Source organism: Cyclopterus lumpus, chromosome 21, assembly GCF_009769545.1.
Source record: "Cyclopterus lumpus isolate fCycLum1 chromosome 21, fCycLum1.pri, whole genome shotgun sequence".
NCBI classification, from domain to species: Eukaryota; Metazoa; Chordata; class Actinopteri; order Perciformes; family Cyclopteridae; genus Cyclopterus; species Cyclopterus lumpus.
The window spans coordinates 7,892,801-7,911,572 of record NC_046986.1 but is presented as its reverse complement, the minus strand read 5'-3'; the positions used below and the strand labels follow the sequence as shown (position 1 = coordinate 7,911,572).

At 41.8% G+C, this 18,772-nt stretch overlaps 2 protein-coding genes across 6 annotated transcripts; both read left to right on the top strand.

Moving 5' to 3' along the window:
- The first annotated feature begins 1,908 nt into the window (after nucleotides 1-1,908).
- On the top strand, nucleotides 1,909-9,386 carry LOC117750553 (transcription factor Dp-1-like). Its single transcript, XM_034561817.1, has 11 exons — nucleotides 1,909-2,010; nucleotides 3,108-3,174; nucleotides 3,615-3,736; nucleotides 4,462-4,583; nucleotides 4,742-4,907; nucleotides 5,032-5,178; nucleotides 5,292-5,360; nucleotides 6,332-6,483; nucleotides 7,766-7,932; nucleotides 8,836-8,917; nucleotides 9,362-9,386. Exons 1-11 carry the CDS (start codon nucleotides 1,909-1,911, stop codon nucleotides 9,384-9,386), a joined length of 1,221 nt encoding a protein of 406 aa, XP_034417708.1.
- grk1a (G protein-coupled receptor kinase 1 a) lies at nucleotides 7,818-17,017 on the top strand. 5 transcript variants are annotated; one of them, XM_034562420.1, is made up of 10 exons: nucleotides 7,818-7,932; nucleotides 9,362-9,440; nucleotides 9,555-9,772; nucleotides 12,956-13,669; nucleotides 14,323-14,450; nucleotides 15,098-15,255; nucleotides 15,358-15,441; nucleotides 15,587-15,711; nucleotides 15,822-16,023; nucleotides 16,119-17,017. In XM_034562420.1, the coding sequence occupies exons 2-10, from the start codon at nucleotides 9,416-9,418 to the stop codon at nucleotides 16,406-16,408; spliced, it is 1,944 nt and encodes a 647-aa protein (XP_034418311.1). In that variant the 5' UTR covers nucleotides 7,818-7,932; nucleotides 9,362-9,415; the 3' UTR covers nucleotides 16,409-17,017. The 5 variants fall into 5 exon arrangements, with proteins under 5 accessions (XP_034418311.1, XP_034418314.1, XP_034418312.1 ...); XM_034562423.1 differs by lacking the exons at nucleotides 7,818-7,932; nucleotides 9,362-9,440 and adding an exon at nucleotides 11,845-11,938 and having other exon boundaries at nucleotides 9,697-11,023; XM_034562421.1 differs by lacking the exons at nucleotides 7,818-7,932; nucleotides 9,362-9,440 and adding an exon at nucleotides 11,845-12,711 and having other exon boundaries at nucleotides 9,697-11,023.
- Nucleotides 17,018-18,772: the final 1,755 nt, after the last annotated feature.

The following is an 18,772-nucleotide window of genomic DNA, read 5'->3' as shown; positions in this document are numbered from 1 at the left end:
TATAATATACATAAACATGTATTACAATTAATTTACTGGTGATTAAGATCTGACCAAAAATACTAAAACTGTGTATTCATGAGAGCTTCACACATTTGTCAAACTAGAGGATTTTCTTAAATTTGTGTCTTTGTCAAATAGTTGAGATGGAGAGCAGTTCACACAACATGAGATGATCCCAGCTATACTAAACTTTGACTGCTGGTAGATGTGGGGGACGGGCTTGTTTGTTCCTTGCTGCAGACACAAACTCAGACCTCTTGACTGCATAGCTGGGTTTGGGAGTTTTTGCCATCCCATAAGCACACTGTAGAGTCAAAGGTGGTTCTTCAATGCAGTCAGGAGCTCATTTGTGTTCAATCCAGTGTATGCTCATTTCTGACCGACAACAAATGCGGGGGAACTAATTAAATCCTCATGTGTACAGGAGTCGATAAGACGTAAACAGTGTCCTCACACTCCTGTACAGCAGATGGCGCTATTTTGTATATTTATGGCGGGCTGGTCTCCACCAATCCCGAGAGATCCAGGAAGTGGGCATGAACTCCTCTGACTGCTCTGCTTGCGTCTCATCGATGCTGTCCAATCAGACGTCGCTAAAGCGAGACACCGCCAAGATCAGATTGAGAGACGCGCTGCTGCAGCGAGGCTAGCGGGGAGAGGACAGAACAGGCTAACACACACTTTGCTAGCTTGTGGAGTGCGCCGGTAAGCCGTGTTTATGTCTACTAAAGGGGGGCTCGCGAGCCGGCGACCGCAAAAGAAAGTTCTCGATGTTGAACGTCTGCTTTATCTGCCTTTTTTTGTTAACGTTTTCCTTGAACATATCTTTGAATATATCTTGAACAATATATTGGGAAATACAGACTCAACGCTAACGTAGTAAAAGCGCAGCTAGTTCTGTCAGAGTTTTTTTTGTGGATTTTTGTCGGTGACAGCTGTGGATTAGCTCGCCGGCTAGCTCGCGAGCTAGCTGATCGACCGTTGGCTAACAAAGCACCGGTGGTCTCGGCATCCCCGCCGCAGTCGCGAGGTAGCTCGTTGCTACGATACTCCGTAGACGGTGCTAGTTAGCACAAAATATTAAGCGTTGATTTTAACGTATCCTCTTGACAAGTTACGAACTTAACGTCACCGTTTGTAGCGAACGATAGCAGCGGGTTCACGGGCATAGCTCGGGTTAGTTTACCGTAACGGGTCACCGGGATTGAGGTCGATTTAGTGACCAGATTTCAGTCGTCTGTGAATAAAACTTTTTTTTAAAAAGTGAATTTGAACGTTTTTTATTGAATGAAAACAACAGTTTAAAATGTGTGTTCACAACAGCATATTCATTTGACAGAAAGTTATTCATCATAACCTCGATATTATATTAAAAGTACAAATAAACAGGCTTTATATGTATGTAGTTTAGTATATTTATAGTAAAATGACAAAGTATTTTTGAATACACTTCAGGACAAGCTCTCTGTTGTTTATTTGTGACAGGCAGTTTACAAGTTTCTGACTATCGGAGATCCTAGGCTGTCAATAAACTGCGGTGACCCATCAATAATCTGATCACCATAAAGTAACGGATGTATCATATGCGGCGTCATATTTTGGGGTTCAGTTTGAAATGTTTAATTCCATTTTAAAGTCAGAATTAAACACGCATTGCCTCCTGTTTTTAATTTGTAACCTATATTTGTTAACTTTTTCACTGGTTCGTCTTCCTTCAATTGAAAACGATAACTTTTTAACACAGCTCCAAATGATCGCCCAAATAGCCCAACCTTTGCATTACAAACCGCATAGCACCCTCAGACAGAAAGTTTAAGAAAATAATAAACTCAAGGGTGAAACCCTTGTCACTAATACACATTTCTCAGTGGAATTATGCACAGAATTATCAAAAAGTAGTTCGCCATGGCTCAGTTTGTTTCCTGTTTGGTTGGGATTCAGACCTCCTCTTCCTCCATTCTCAAATGCCAACAACAACAGCCGTCGAAGAAACAGGAGAGTGCACTCGTAAGTGCACATAATCCTTACATTAACTTCGTTCACCGGGCGAAATGCTCACACGTTTCCTAAATGTTAGCCCACTCTCAACTTCGTCTAGAAATCTGCTTGCACGGAACCAAAATAACAGCTCGGTTTTACGTGAATCCTCTCAAAGCGTGCACGAGCTAACTAGCGAGCTAACGACAGCAGGCTGACTCCAGCGCTAACTGATAGCAGTCACAGGGAGCTAGCTGCAGCCAAAGAAACATTGTTCAGTGCTCGTCCTTGTGTCGAATGAATGGTGTTTCTCCCGTGTGCGGCAGTAACATCCGTCACCGCGACGTGCTTTCACTTTGGTCGCGTTGTTTAGTTTTGCGCCGGTGTGCTAAAGTTAGCACGGTTTGCGTGACCTGTAGCAGAAGTTCGACGATGGCTCTCTCCTCCGGACGTGCTCGGTACCTGAAGTAGGCCTTGTGCACACTTAGCGTAGTAAAAGTTGTGAGCATCAATGAGTGGTCTAAGGTGGTTTTGTGCAGACATTGTGCGTCCAAATATTCCCCTCTACGGTCCATAGAATCGAGATTGTTCTGAAATATTCTCATTCTCCGTCAAATTGTGTCCTGTGAGAACAATACCGGGCAACTCGAGCTAACGACAGGGCTGTAGCTTTGTACAGTGTGCTGGCAGCAAGCGACCCAAATGGGCCTCAACAGGAGCTTAAGTTAAATTAAAAACACACAAAAAAAAAAAATGTATTGGAAACACGTTTAAAATATTATGGGAACATACCATTATCATTTAGTTTCCCTTCATTCTGTCCTCAGGGGTCTGACAAGTGACACACAGAAGAACATTTTTATTTTTTTAGCCTGAAGCTCAACTCCTCCGGTCCTTTGGGATCATGGCTAAAGATGTAAGTGACTTCATTTATTTTGTATTTATTCATTTATTTTGTTAACTGGAAAACTGTTTAGTTAATGTGCCACGGCGACGGCAATGTAGGTATATGTGTTTAAGTTGCTCTAAATTAAGAGATACCCCAAACCTCACGTTTCCTCTTCTGGACTCGTGCAATGTCTTTAATGTTGTGGTTTTTCAGTGTATTTTGTCCTTGTCTTTTGCAGGTTGGTCTGATAGAAACAAACGGAGAGCTGAAGGTTTTCATCGATCAAAATCTGAGCCCTAGCAAAGGTAGATATTACTGGCAATTGCCTTTTTTAATATAGCAGTTGTGAACAGTAGTTTCTTTACATTAACTTCACTGTTCCCTAACTCACTTTTTGCGAACATTTATTTTTAACTACTTATCTAAATGATTGTAAAATGTTAATTTATTGGTGTAAAAAATAGTCTCAGCTTTTCAAACTGAATATAGTTTAAAATAATTTAATCTTTGTTTGCCTTTTACAGAGAAGGGCTAAAGGACACGATAATGTCTATTAAGATTTGCTCCATATTCGGCCATCCATCACATTTAGATGTGTCCAACAAGCGAATGTTATTGTTGAGTTTGATTAATTGCATGTCCCACAAAGTACCCCATGTTGTCTGCTTGTTATTGGTCAACAGGGGGCAATGCCGTATCAATCAAGAGCTCTTCTCATTACTGCTCTTCTCACGTCTCCTATTAGGTGTCCTATCTTTGGTTACTGTCCAGTCTACAGCTGTCCCCGTAGCCAAACAGCTACTACCCAAAACTCTTGGGCCATCCAATGTGAACATTGCTGCACACATGCAACATATGCCACACATGGTGAGTGATGCTCCACACACAACTACCACACTATATGTTTTTATAATTGCAGACTTTTGTGCCATCTCAACCACATTTGTGTGAGCGCTTAGAACATCTCAATAGATGCAACAAAGTTTAGCTTTCTAAATTGACAGTATAGATTGTCTTTGCTGTGTCTTACTGTTGTATAAGCCCCTCCATTATCATAGTGAGGTGACCGGGTAGGTGGAGGCGGTTGATCCTAAGCTTATCAACTCTACAGTCAGCAGGATTACACCCATCATCCCATTACATATACATATGGAATGTGTATATATAACGGACATCAGCTTAGATATCACCTTTCTCCTAGATGCCTCATATTACTATTGAATATTAAAGATGAAACTTTTTCAACATTTGTCATTATTTAAAAAATGGCCAAACAAATTCTAAGGCAATAATTTTAGTTTCTATTAAGTGTAAGTACATGCAGCGTTATTATTATGAGCTCAAGACAGCCTTGTAGCAACAAGTGGCGTCTGTAGCCTAAAATAGAAAATGTCTCATAATGTCAACAACACATAATTGTAGACTTCAGGAAAGCAAGGGACGTCCACTTCTAACTGCACACCAGTGGTTCAAGAGAGGGTCAGTGTTCACATCACCAATGATTCGTGGTCTCTTAACACCAACAAGCTACAAGTCGATAATCACAACGCTTTAATATTTTCTTCCCTTTCTTCGGTGCTGTCCTTTTGTAGGTGATAGGAACACCCCAGAGGGCTACGGTATCCAATACCATTTTGGTAAACAGTCCACATACACCCAGTTCCCAGTTCCTCACTCAAAGTCAAACATCGGACGCCTCTCCGTGGTCATCAGGGTAAGTCTTCAAAAAAAGTCCTTAAGTTTAAAAGCTTTGCACATCATTGATAGATCTCTGTGGAGAATAAATACCATTTTATATATATATCAAGTCTAATATCAGGGGGAAATAATTGTGTCTGATGTGAAAATTAAGTGTATCTAATCTGTCCGCAGAAAACGGGGTAAAAAAGGGGAAAAGAACGGAAAGGGCTTGAGGCATTTCTCCATGAAAGTGTGTGAGAAGGTTCAGAAGAAAGGAGTAACTACCTACAATGAAGTGGCCGATGAACTGGTTGCAGAATTCAGCTCTGCAGACAGCCACATGTCACCCAATGACGCAGTGAGTGCTGCAAATGCATAGCATCTTTTCAGAATGATTCAGACATATTTTAAAAACGTTTAGTACTTAACAATTTAGAATATTTTTGTTAATATTTTGAATCTTGTTTTTTCTCCTTTTTTAGCATGTCTATGACCAGAAGAACATTCGGCGGCGTGTGTACGATGCACTTAATGTGCTTATGGCCATGAACATTATCTCTAAAGAAAAGAAAGAAATCAAATGGATTGGCCTTCCCACTAACTCAGCGCAAGAGTGCCAAAACCTAGAGGTAGGAACACGGGGAAGACTGTTCAAATTATAGCTTGTGTCGAGGATGTCTTGCCTTTTTTTCTCATGTTCTAATTCTTTTTTTTTGTTCCTTTTTTTTAATTTTATCTGCAGGTAGAGAGACAAAGGCGGCTGGAGAGAATTAAGCAGAAACAATCACAGCTTCAGGAGCTCATACTGCAGGTGGGAATGAACTGACTTTATTTATCTTCACATGCAGACAATGTCTGATCTGCTGGAGATGATTGTTTATACATACCTTCTCCTCATGGTATTTGAGAGTGCAAGAATGTGCACTTGCTGGTCATTTTATTATATACACCAGCAGTCTAATACATCAACTCTGCCGTACATTTTACTCGTACAAAGATAATAAAGTTTAGTTCAGAGAGGTATGCATGCTTCTCAAATTAATCAGTGACTTCTGGGTCTCTACTCTGACTGTCATTCATGGACATTGCATTGACCTGTATTATGATGCGTTCAAGCAATTCAGTGACAAATGAGTATTAAAAGAAAGTTAATTACAACGCTACAAGATTTGTTGTAATGTAATCTTTCCAAATTAATTTTTATGGCGAGAAACATTAATTAATGATTCACAGCAATATAATATAGATATTTAAGATGAACTTTTAACTTATTAACTTCTTATACATAATTAAAACTAATAATGCCAAAGTTATTATTTTTTTTTAATCAATGAAAGTTTTTTCATGTATTTCCTATTAATTTGAATTAGGGGTTTTCATGCAAATAACCACTGTAGATGGCACAACAGTGTAAAAGGATACCATTTAGAGTCTTTGACGGTATACACTGACTTTGGGGCAGTTAAAGTATTTTTTGGTAAAAGTGAGAATCAATGGCAGAGCTGTTCCCTTGGATTGCATTAGTATGTGCATACTATTCCTTAGGGATAATGGTAAATGCACAACAGGGCTTGATGTACATCACATCCATTTAGTGCTATTATGCCGGTACAATCAGCTTGAGAAACTGTGCAGAACTACAAACAGCAGGACTCTCCTAACACTGCAGAGGTATACATCCAGCATAAGCATTGCTCGAGAAAGTAGTACCAATGTTTTTTAAATGTTCTGTTATTCTAAACTGCGTCAGAGTTTTCATCTGTCTTTGATCTTGTCTGACAGCAAATAGCTTTTAAGAACCTGGTTCAGCGGAACAGACAGACGGAGCAGCAAGCGAACCGACCTCCACCTCCCAACTCCATCATCCACCTCCCCTTCATTATTGTCAACACCAGCAAGAAAACTGTCATCGACTGCAGCATCTCCAACGACAAGTACGTGATAGTTTCATCATTTTGAGAGACATTGTGAGTTTACGTTTAAGACTCTCTCTTTCAAATTAATAGCAAAAGGATTATCATTCCTAGCAATCCTGAGTTGGTAGGAGAAAGTGTCTGCCAGTCGAGGCAAATCATGACTAGCCTTATGCACAAGTCATGTGACATAGTTGTCTGTCTGGGTTAGTAAAATGTATTATTTGCACGGAACGACTTTCCTGGTTTTGGCAGCTAAATCAAAGTTGTTTTTGGGGGGAAATCACGAGTTGGGTTGTACGTCAGGATGAGCTTGATGAACAGACACGGTTTCTGTAGAAGATGACAGATCAATATGTGGTTGTTTAGCAGCTGACTTTGAACGTTAGACCTTCCCTATTGCATCTAAAATAATTGGTTAAAACGGCATAGCAGCGATGTTGCCCACAACAACTACATGAAAACTGAAATTGTACTTGGTAATATTTGCACAGTATATTAAACTAAAACTATTGTCCCTCTGTTGGGCCATTCTTTAACTAATGATGATTTAATCAGCTGCCTCACAGCCAACCTTTCTTCTGTCTTCCAGAATATAATGTTGAGACGGTACTGATGAAATATTGACAGAATACATATTTGAAAGCAATACAGAATGCTAAAAATAATTAGTTCAGTCTGAACTTCACCATAACAATCCATGTATTGTTCATCTTTTTTGTTTTTCCCATTTCGGAATGAAACTAAAATAGAGCACTACTCTTCAGGCCCGTTTTGATGGGAAATGTAAAGAATGCATGCTAAATGATCTGCAAAAAACCACTTAATTGAGGCGCTAATGAACTGCAACAATCCCAATCTTACCAGTCTTTATAGGACAATTGTGAAGACACTGTCAAAGGAATAGAGGAAAGGTTAGCTGAGGCTGGTAAATAAATGCCTGTTAAAAAAACAGACAAACCTTTTTCCTGCAGTTCCCATACGCAGCCAAATGTGAGGAAATGGTAACCCTCGAGGCTTTTTATGACCGTTCATTGTTTCAGGGTGACCTACAAAGTCTGGAGAACCAAATATTGAACAATTCCCACTTAGCCAACTGAAGGAGTACCACATACTTTTTACTTTAGTTCAAATGTATCATTTTAGGGTCGACTCCAAGTAGTCTTACAACATCTCAAGGTTTCTTGCTGTCTGGTATCTGATGGCCATTGTTGAACCAACATTGTGACTTGAGTTACACAACCGCCCCCATCCTGTACCGCTCACCCTTATGTTTCCTGTTCTTTCTCTTTCTCATCGGCAGGTTTGAGTATTTGTTCAATTTCGACAGCATGTTTGAGATCCATGACGACATCGAGGTGCTGAAACGCATGGGCATGGCCTGCGGCTTGGAGGTGGGAAAGTGTTCTCCAGAGGATCTGAAGGTTGCACGTAGCCTGGTGCCCAAAGCTCTGGAGCCCTACGTTATAGGTCAGTGCCCCGGATGGGACCGATTCATTTGGAGTTATCTGTCAGTTGTTGGTTGGCAACACAAATAATGTTCTGCGTCACATTAAAAGATCTTAGTTTGGTGAACGGCAGCCTTTTGTTGCAAAGCACCACATTCAGGAAGTTCAATCTCAAGTCTGTTCTACAACAGTGGTACCTTTTTTTTTTTTTTTTTTTTTTTTTTTTTTTGGCAGGGGATCAGATTTAATAATCTCAAAGAAAAACATGGTCAAATAAGTAGTGAACTGGTTAGAACTGCAAATAAAAACGAGGTTTTACTTTCACTTTTGTTCTGACATCTGTCACCGCAGTGACAGCTTTTGCTGTGCCTCCCCGTTTTGTATGGATAACCACTTAAATCATGCCCACACTCATAAAGTGTCATAAATGCATGGAAGTATGACACATTATGCTATTATATAAATGCTCATCTTGACTCACCAAGTCTATTCAATTCTTAATGAATAAAATAAAGGTGCTAAACTCATCTAACAAATTACGGAGGTTCAATGTGCTATTAATTACATGTAGCAGAGTATGATGACTTAAGACATTTATCTTTTTTTTGAAATTTTTTCTAAGGAAAGCGCCTGTTTTAATTTTATTCAAACAAACAAAACGTTGCTACGGTCTCTGGCTGACTCGCGTCACGTTGACGGCTCTGCAGTCGGTGCAACAGTCAACCGACGCCCTTTTGTACCTCAAGTGAAACTGAAAATCCAGTGAGGATGATTCGAAGGGTTAATTTACACGGGCCGTTAGCCAATTGCTTGGTTGGATTCCAGGCGACACAAAACTGACTGCTGACTTAAAACCCACACAGGTGTTTTCAGTTAATCTGGCTGATTTTTAAATCTCCTCTCCGGACTGTGTGGGCTTCTATAGACTTGGAGGGCAGTCACACCTGTAGGTCACTTCATTTGGACCACGGGAAAATGGAGATGAATAGACATAGTTATAAAGACAGGTAACTCATTTATTAGACTGTTTTCAGGACATCACATCACAATACAGTGACTGACTGGCAGTGATTTTGGTTATTAACTGATTATTATAAATGGACTGTTATGATGAATAAATGTAGTGACTGTACAAAAGCCCAGTTTTTTTTTACATATTAGCAAAAATACCTGTGCTTGTATACGTGGCCTTTTTTTATGTTAGTTAGATTGCTTCCCGAACAGATTTTATAATCAGCAGATGGATTTGTTATCAGTTTAGCTTTTGACATCACGCTACCATAACTTACCTGCTATTCTAATATCCTGGTTGGTTAGTTTGCTTTCACACCACAAAGGAAACCAACCAGAGTCCTGTATCTGTGCTTCTTCCTACACTGTTGAGTGATGCCCTTTTTAGGAATCATCCAATCATATGTCTTTATATCTTTTATGTTGTTTTTTTTCCCCAGAGATGGCAAAGGGTCCCATCAGTAACGTCTACATCACTGGAGGGTCCTCAGCTAATGGAACCCGTTACCCTACAAGCAGGTGAGAAGTCTTTCCTGTTGTTCCACCTAATAAAGGTGACAGAGCGCTCACTTTTTTCACAACTCTTTTTTGTTGTAACAAATGTTTTAAATTCACTCCTCCTCCTCCGCGTAGTGACGGCTGCACTGACGGCACCATGGCCTCCAGCTCGAATGACTCTCACTACAGCGGGTCTCGTGTGGAGACTCCAGTGTCTTATATGGGGGACGACGACGACGAGGACGAGTACGACGAGAACGACGACGAAGACTAAACCCGTCCACGGCTCGACCTCTCCAACAAGCACAGTCCCTCAAAACCACCTTCACCGCGGGAATTTAGTCCCCTTTTGTGTGTGTGTGTGTGCTTCTTCGACCCCCCCCCCCCCCCCCCATCCCCGTTTCCCATGCCTGTATTTCTGTCTGGCTTTTCTCAGGGGTGTAGATGAATATTGAAAGAACAGAGGTGTACGTCGCAGCCATTTATTTTTTTTTTTTCCCCTCCTGCTCCTGAATCACGCGCAAAACTGCAACACGGCCTTAGGGCCGGTGTCGTCCGAGGGAACTGTAGTCTGTGGCCCAGCCGCCACGCTGAAGTCGTTGTATGTTTAATCCACTTCTCAATAAGCCATCCCACTAAAGAAAACCTCCTGTAAAAAAAACAAAACAAAAAAAAAAACCTTCTGCTGTTGGAGAATGTATAATGTACTTGTTTGAATAGTTATTCCTATTATTTTTGCAATTGCATACGGCAGACATGATGATCAAAATGTTCCGATGGCCAAAGTGTCTGCTTTAACCTGCCGCGTTAACGCAATACCACGGATTCTGAATGACCCAATACAGTTGCCATGGCATCCCAGGATGGGGCTCCATCAGATGTGTTGATACCGTTTTTGTTTTTGTGTTCCCGGCAATAATTTGAAATAGTTTCTTAACCCTCCATTGTGTTGGGCTGGCTTCCTTCTGTTCTGTAGGCAGCTGCTTTCCTGATCTTGTTTGCTAGTTTGTTTTTTGTTTTTTTTGTATTCTGGAGTTGAGGAATTCTCCATCACCGCCCTGTCAACGCCTTGGTAGTGTTTACAAAATAATGGCACCAGCAAGGTAAAGGCTTTTTATAACCCATGCTCCGGATAGGTAAATAAGCTTTGTTTGTGAATTACGTATATGAATCCTACGACGACTGTAGCTTATAGTATATCCTTTAGAGGCCAGTGGTAAAGATAGACCTTCACAAATTATTGACGTAACAACATGTGTGGTTGCATAGGTCTTATGTACTCCCTTAAAAGATCTCCCTTTTAAAACTTAGCAACACGTGTACTGACTCTTCCAAAAACCTTTTCTGTAATCTAATATAAGTTTGCAAATTAAAATATAGATTGTTTTAATAATTTTGTATCTATTTTTGTTCCGTTTTTTTTTGTTCTGCCTGTAAACTGAATATTTCTGCTTTTTAATACCCTCAACTTATTTGAGACACGTGGTTCTTTTAAAAGGGGCCAATGGATGAAGACTAGTTGAGTGTGCTGGTGAAGGTTTGGGGAGGCGTCTGCTTGTCGGAGAGCTCTGGGAAACCTGTTAGACACTCGAGCGGATAGCTAGGTGAGAACAATTGATTATATGCTTCTTTTACTCGGATTATACTGATGTCTGCTTTCAATTTCAATATACGGACGGAGTTACAAGGGCACTTGCTGTCTATAGGACTGACTGCCCTTTTTAAAAGGTTCCCAAATGTTTTTGCCATGGAGAATCAGTGAGGGCCAAAATGGAGATCACGCTGCGGGGCAGTGAATACGTTTAGTTCAGTGTCGGGCACCTGCTTAATAAGTCTGGTCCTAACACGTAAGCTCTTTTACTTTCTAAAGTGTCTCTCTTCAAAAGGTGAGGTTCACATTTATTTAGTTTAAACAGGCATGCATATGTACATTGAAAGAGTTATTATTTATAGTGGCTGCACGACATCTCCTGAAGCAGTTTAACTGTAAATGATGGGGGACAAAACACACTAAGTTCTTTTGTAAAAAAATCAAAATCAGCTCAAGCTAATATTGCGCAGCGTTCGTCTGAGTTGGTGGAAACAATACGTGGGCGTCATTCAGCTTTCATCAGCTGTGGCAGAAGGATACTGACACAAAGCAGCGATTTGGTATTCTGAAGATCTAACTCACTTTAAAGGGTATTGTTTTCACCTTGAGTGTCTCGAGTTGTCATGGCAAAATGTGGTCCTGGAGACACCTCCTTCAGCAGGAAGTACCACTGAAGAGGGTTTGGGTAGAAGTAGGAGGGGGGGGCATGGATTTGTGAAAGGGCCATTGTCCGCCTACTTTATGCTCCTGGCTTGATTTGGCCTCTGCTGGTGTGACGCTCTCATTTAACTCCTCAAGCTTGAGCTGAACCTGAGTATAGTTTTTTTTTTACAGACCTAGGACAGCGGACTTCCATCACTTTCACTGAACTTTGTGTCCAGTTGGGACCGGAGGAGACCTGCATGTCAGACATACAACACCTGAGCAAGTAATCAAAGTACTTTGTAGCCATTTCCGCGCTGTTTACTTTTTAACTTAATGAAATAGGTTACAGATTACTAGTTAACCAGTTCAAATGTAACTATTTTAATTACTTCATGAAAGTATTGAAACTTATTCCAACCCTGTCTCGTGTCTTCAAACCAAAGCCTTTGTTTCGATCCCAGCGACACACCTGTGTATTGTGACTGCATCTTGCACAGGTTGCGATACTGTTGACAAATATAAACATAACTCAAAATTGAAAAGGACATTTATTTTGTAATGTAACGCTGATACATGCTACACAATATTAAAAGGTGAAACCAGCGGCCTGTAATAATGCTTTCAATGCACATGCTGGCATGGCTTTTTTTTTAATGAGATATTGACTATTTCAACCATCGTTATCTCCTTTTTCACAGAGTATTTTATGTAAATGATCATTTATTATAATTTATTTCGCTGACACAAACACCATCTGGTGAAGGGGGGAGGGAGGGGGGGGGGGAGCATTCTAATGTATTTTGAGTCGCTCTGTAGGTTTCCGTGTCAATCGCAAAAGTGATCGCTTTCCCCAAAACGTGAGCTCTGCGTCTGACATCCATCGCCGGCTCCGTTGCTCGACGTCAACGTCCCACTGCTAATGGTGATTTGCCAGTTGACTGACTGGAGACACTCCAGCTGCACATGCAGCCTGTGTTGTTCGGTTCCAGCATGTGCTCCGCACACTTTGTCTAGGGCATTAGGGTGTTAATGGATTACCGAAAGGTGTTGACTCAGGTGTGTGTGTGTGTGTGTGTGTGTGCAAATGAGAGTGATGCAGTGCTCAAAGTGTGCTGGGATCTAGTTGAGACACCAGTTCCCATTTCTCTCTCCTGCTGCCTCTCTCCCGCTACTCTTGTGATCTGGGTCCTGTTTTCTCATCTTTGCTTCCTCCTCGTGCCGCCTCCACCCCTGCACATTAGTAAGCACTGTCTACGTCTGTCTTCTCTTTGCAATGTCTCCTCTTTGCTTTGCCTAACAGTCACCTGCCCTCAACATGGATATCGGAGGACTGACCACAGTGGTAGCTAATTCCGCTTACATCAATGCTCGTGGAAGCATCGATGGCTCCAATACCGCAGCGGCTCGAGATAAGAAGTACCATTCTCGCCTCAAGCTGCCTCACATCACTGTGTGCGAGGACCTGAGGGACACCCTGGAGGTGGCCTTCGACGCGGTCTGCGTGGAACAGCCAATTGGCAAACGCCTCTTTAAGGAATTCTTGGATTCGAATGCAGAGTATCACGGGGCTTGCCGTTTGTGGAAAGACGTCGAGGGATACGACCTGGCGGAGGACTCCGACAGGGCCAAGAAGGCCTCAAAGATTGTCGAGCGTTACATGGACCCCTCCGCCAAACACTACTGCCCGTTCCTGTCCGAGGACGTCGTCGCCAAGGTGAAGGAAAGCCAGCAGGCCGCGGGCGATGATTTGTTTGCTGCAGCGTTGGCCTCGACGTTGGACTTTCTGCGCGAGGCCCCCTACACGTTGTTCCTGGAGAGCTTGTATATAAAGAGGTATCTGCAGTGGAAGTGGCTCGAGATGCAGCCCATGGATGCAGACTGGTTCCTAGACTTCCGCGTGCTGGGGAAAGGAGGGTTTGGGGAGGTGTCTGCCTGTCAGATGAAAGCCACAGGGAAATTGTATGCCTGTAAGAAACTCAACAAGAAGAGGCTAAAGAAGAGGAAAGGCTACGAGGTGAGAGAACAAGTGTCACTCTTGCTAATATCTTTTGCATGATCAACATGTTCAAGACTTGTAAAGGTTCAAATGAAACATGCTGCAGGTTTTGGGAATTTTATAGTTTGAAATGCAATATTTGTCGGTGTGTTTTGTGACTTTTTTACTAATATAAATATCAACTCTCATTTTAAATAGCATTAAATCCAGCCTCAGTTTACATAATGTGCCACAAAATGAAAAGAGTTGTGTCGCATTTCCTCACGCATATATTTCAAGGACACAGAACGCTCTTTTTTTATTGTGATGCACACCGTGATTTGATTAATAAAGGCTTTAATGAAGGCTTCCTGTTCAGAAAGTGCGCGGAGTAGAATGCAACAGTGCTAATCATCTTTGTCCCGGCCTCTTGTCTCGTTTGGCTTTATCCTGCAGTATTAAACACTGAGACGGGGATAGACTGATTACTGGGAGCTTTAGTGGAAAGCTCTCCTAAATGGAACTTCTTGCCCTTGACTTGTCTGAGGTCATTCTTTAAAATGTTTTTTAAATGGTATGTTCGTCTCCAACGCGATGGAACAATACTCTGTAGTTTTACAATTTTCTTTTAAAGAAATTACAACGTGCCATTTGTTTTACAAAAACTTTTCTTTTCTAATGTCGTCCTGCAGGGGGCGATGGTGGAGAAGAGGATCCTTGAGAAGGTTCACAGTCGCTTCATTGTGTCATTGGCGTACGCCTTTCAGACAAAAGACGAACTTTGTCTGGTCATGACCATCATGAACGGAGGGGATCTCAAGTAATTTCACACTTGTGTCTCAAAGCATAAACATGAACGCGTACACTTACTGAGGAAAGCTGCTCGTCCCTGCTGTTATCTACAGCCTTTTTAATTGGACAAACAGAACACGTTTTCCTACAATACCTTTTTTAACATCTCCATCGCCAACAGAAGGCGTGCATTCGACCGAAAGACTGATGTGAGAAAGATGTTTTAATGTTCCCAAAAGCCAGCCGAGACACCAGATCTTTGTCAACAATCAAACACAATTCATCCCTGAATGATGATTTCTGATTGCACGTGTCCGTTACTGTATCTCACTAACATTCATGAAATAAAGGTACCTGCTCAGGATCAGCTGTTAAAGATGGACTGAACTGCAGGCCCATTTTAGCTGTTAATCCCCCAAATAACCCTGAGTTGTCCCTTTTTAAAAAAAAAAATCACCAACCACTGAAAACAATGTCAAGTTTTCCTCATTTTATTAACCCCTTTATTTCATTACAATCTGATTTTAATATGTGCAGACTGTAGTTTGCATAAGCAGAACAACAGCATTATAGTCTGCAAAAACAACATGTATAAGCTGTATTAGTGCAATTGTATGCAGATGATATACCTTTTTGTGATGGAGCCAAATCTCTCCTGTTCTCTGATCCCTGAAGGTACCACGTCTACCTGGTGGATGAGAACAACCCGGGCTTTGAGGAGCCGAGAGCCTGTTTCTACATCGCTCAGATCATCCAAGGCTTGGAGCACCTCCACCAGAAAAGGATAATCTACAGGGACCTCAAACCAGAGAATGTGCTCCTAGATAACGACGGTAATGTATTTTAATTTAGACACTCGATAAAAAAGGCTTTGTCCGGGTGTAAATAATAGCTAATTATAATATAAATATATATATATTATGTCGTCCAATCAGGAAATGTGCGTATATCTGACCTGGGTCTTGCTGTGGAGCTAAAAGAAGGCAAAACACAGACCAAAGGATATGCTGGGACACCAGGTGACTCTCATCTGTATCAACGGTGTCATATTGAGAGGCGGAGCTTCTCCGTGTACGTACTGAACATTTCCCCCCCCCCCCCCCCCCCCCCCCCCCCCCCCCCCCCACCCCCACCACCACACTTGTTTGACTTTGTCTCTCGAAGGCTACATGGCTCCGGAGATGCTCAAAGGAGAGAAGTACGACACCTCCGTTGACTACTTCACTCTGGGAGTGACACTGTTTGAGTTCATCGCCGCTAAGAACCCATTCAGAAACCGAGGGGAGAAGGTCAGTCACATTGGAGTGAACCTTGAGCTTCACCCGGTGCACGAATGGCTGACTTATTAAAATATAAACGAGAGCGTCAGCATTGAGAGTATTCGTCCTCGTGTCTTCAGGTGGACCGCGATGAGATGAAAGAGCGTATGCTCACCCGGGTGGTGACCTACCCGGACAACTTCAACGAGCATTCAAAGTCTCTGTGTGATGGGCTGCTGGCTAAGGAGGTGGAGAAGCGGTTGGGCTTTAAGAACGGATGCTGCGATGAGCTCAGAGCGCACCCATTTTTCAGTGACATCAACTGGAGGAAACTGAATGCAGGTACTATCCATTTTCTACACTAAAAAGCGTGTTTCTATTTGTAGATGTATACCCTGAGGATGGATTCAATCTATTTCCATCTCGCGCCCCTCCAGGTATCCTGCCTCCTCCTTTCGTGCCCGACCCTAAAGTGGTGTACGCCAAAAGTCTGGATGACGTCGGGGCGTTCTCCTCGGTGAAGGGAGTGGGCTTGGAGGAATCCGACAAGACCATCTGTGACGAGTTCTCCTCGGGCAACATCCCGATCCCCTGGCAAGAGGAGATGATCGAAACAGGCATTTATGGAGAGCTCAACATTTGGGGTCCTCGCGGCAGCGTCCCGAACGACCTGCGCAGAGAGTCGATACTCGAGCAGCCAAAGTCCTCGACCTGCTGCACATCGTAGAGTCGTAGAAACACCTTGAAAATACACAGACGTGTGCAGCGTGAAGACTCAAATACTCTTCTGAACTTTCTGATTGCAGAGTTTAAACACGACTCTAAACTTTTATTGGTAAGCGCAGGACAACAACAACAACAACAACAACAACAAGGTGGATTTTCAACCTGGAGTGGACTTAAAAGTAGATTTAGCTGTAGAACATCTATTTAAATTATTTTTAATGCTTTTAGATTTTAAATGCATTTCAAGAATCTATATAATAAATTATATCTAAACTGTTGAGTGATGTTGAGCCCATTTTAAACATGTAAATTGCATATGTGCTCCTATAGAGTGTATTCCATTTAAATTAATGGAAAGTGCTTTTTACTTTGAGTTTATTAGTTTTTACTATAAACAGCTAAATTAACTTCTGCTGTTGAAATACCAAAAGCTGCAGCACCAGATGTTTCATAATTGACGACTTATTATGAGGCACATCTGAATATAGGGAAATATTTACAGCAAATCATTTTTATTTTAAAAACACATTGTTGAGCAAAAGTTTAATACATTCAGAAATCAACTGTATGAAAAAGTGCTGGTAAATAAAAGAGCTTATTGAAATGGAAATGTGAGCTCTATTTCTTTTGTTTTACTTCTGCTTGGATGAGCAACATTAGGCGGGACACATTCATTTGGGGGAAAATGTGGAGCATTCTTCATGAACTAATTTATGAAGGAAATGTCTTTTATTTGTCAAGGAAAACACAAAATTCTGGCACCAGGTTACAAGTCAAAATATCAGGAATCTCCACCTCCTGAAGCTCCTCCATCACCCCTTCGCTGAGGCCTTGTCTATGCTCACCTCCTCCTGCTGTGTGGAGCTCAAAGACCAGCGTGCTCTTAAAACACTCTGTGAACCCAAGTCTGCCTGGAACCGGATCTTGTCGGCCCACAGCGGCGTTGCTCGACTTCCTGGTTTCCGGCAGTTCTTCGAGGCAGCCGTGGGGATGGACCACGTCAGCTGTAGCACGTAGTGGGGTGGGGGTTGGGTAGGGTCTCGCCCCAGGTAAGGGCAGCCACCTCAGGGGGGTAGCGGGAGAGGCCCTTGGTCTTCCGCAGAAGGTTAAAGGTCAGATTGGACAAGATGTCTGGCAGGTCAGTTGCTGTCGCCCAGGCACCTGGAAAAGAGTGAAAGAAAAAGAAAAATAGGAGCAGAAGGACGGATATAGAAACGCCATCTTTTTGGGCCCATTTCAGCTCTAGGGATCCAACTACAGGATGGATTGCCATGATGGTTTGTACATTCATGATCTCAGGATGAATTGTAATAACTTGGTGATCATTTGAGTTGTCATCGAGATAAATTTTCATAAATATTTCAACACTTCGCAGCTCCTAAAGGAATGAGGAAAAAAAACGGAGGAAACAGTAGAAAGGGTGTTTGAATGGGTGTTTTATTTAATCTGGAATAAAATTATACTTAAGTTTCAACTGCATGATTAATAGAGGGACCAAAAGATCACAACACCAGTCTGATAATCGCTGTGTTTGTCAAGATATCCTCACAGTTACATCCTACTGGCATGTTCGCAATGCAAGAAATGTGCTGTGGGCGGATATTCATTGTCCTCAGACAACGAATCCCAGTGTTTAGTGACCCGCTCGAGTTCCACCGACAAGCCAAAATGTAAAATTGTAATTTTTGAGCAGATACCCGTAAGATATTCAGTGCATATTAATGCGATGAACCCTTCATTTTGCTTTCCCTCTAGCATCACGATCAAAGAGTACCACGACTGTTCTAAAGGTAAGAAATGTAAAACAAGGTCCTCAAAAAATATAATAGTTTGATAAATAAAAGAAAAATGAATAAAAGTGTTGCATTAAAGTTAAAAGCCTGTTATGAGCCATGTAATAACTCCAGTGTCTATGTACTGGTACATCTTGTGTACACTGCAATTGGACTTTATTCCCATAGACGTTCTGCTCCGTTAACCCTGCAGAGTGTTACATGAACGTTACCATGCTGCAGATTTATGGGACCAATCATCAAATCCATCTGTTTCCATCTGTGTCTCTGCAGCACAGACACCAGACTAGTGAGGGCAGTGCAGAATACAGACACACACATTCACCTGGGTCTCCATGCAAATATAAAGGGCACAGTTTGATGTTTAAAAAAATATATATATCATTATCGTCAGAAAAAGTGATTTACTGATTTTCTTCTTCTCATTCACTGAAAGTGAAAAACAAAATGTTGCTGAAGCATACCTGTATGAACAGATTAATAATCTCTGACACCCCTGACCCCTCCCACCACTTAAAACTCTTGTTGCCATTGTGCATATTCTCTATATCACTGTACACCGTTGTGGCTTT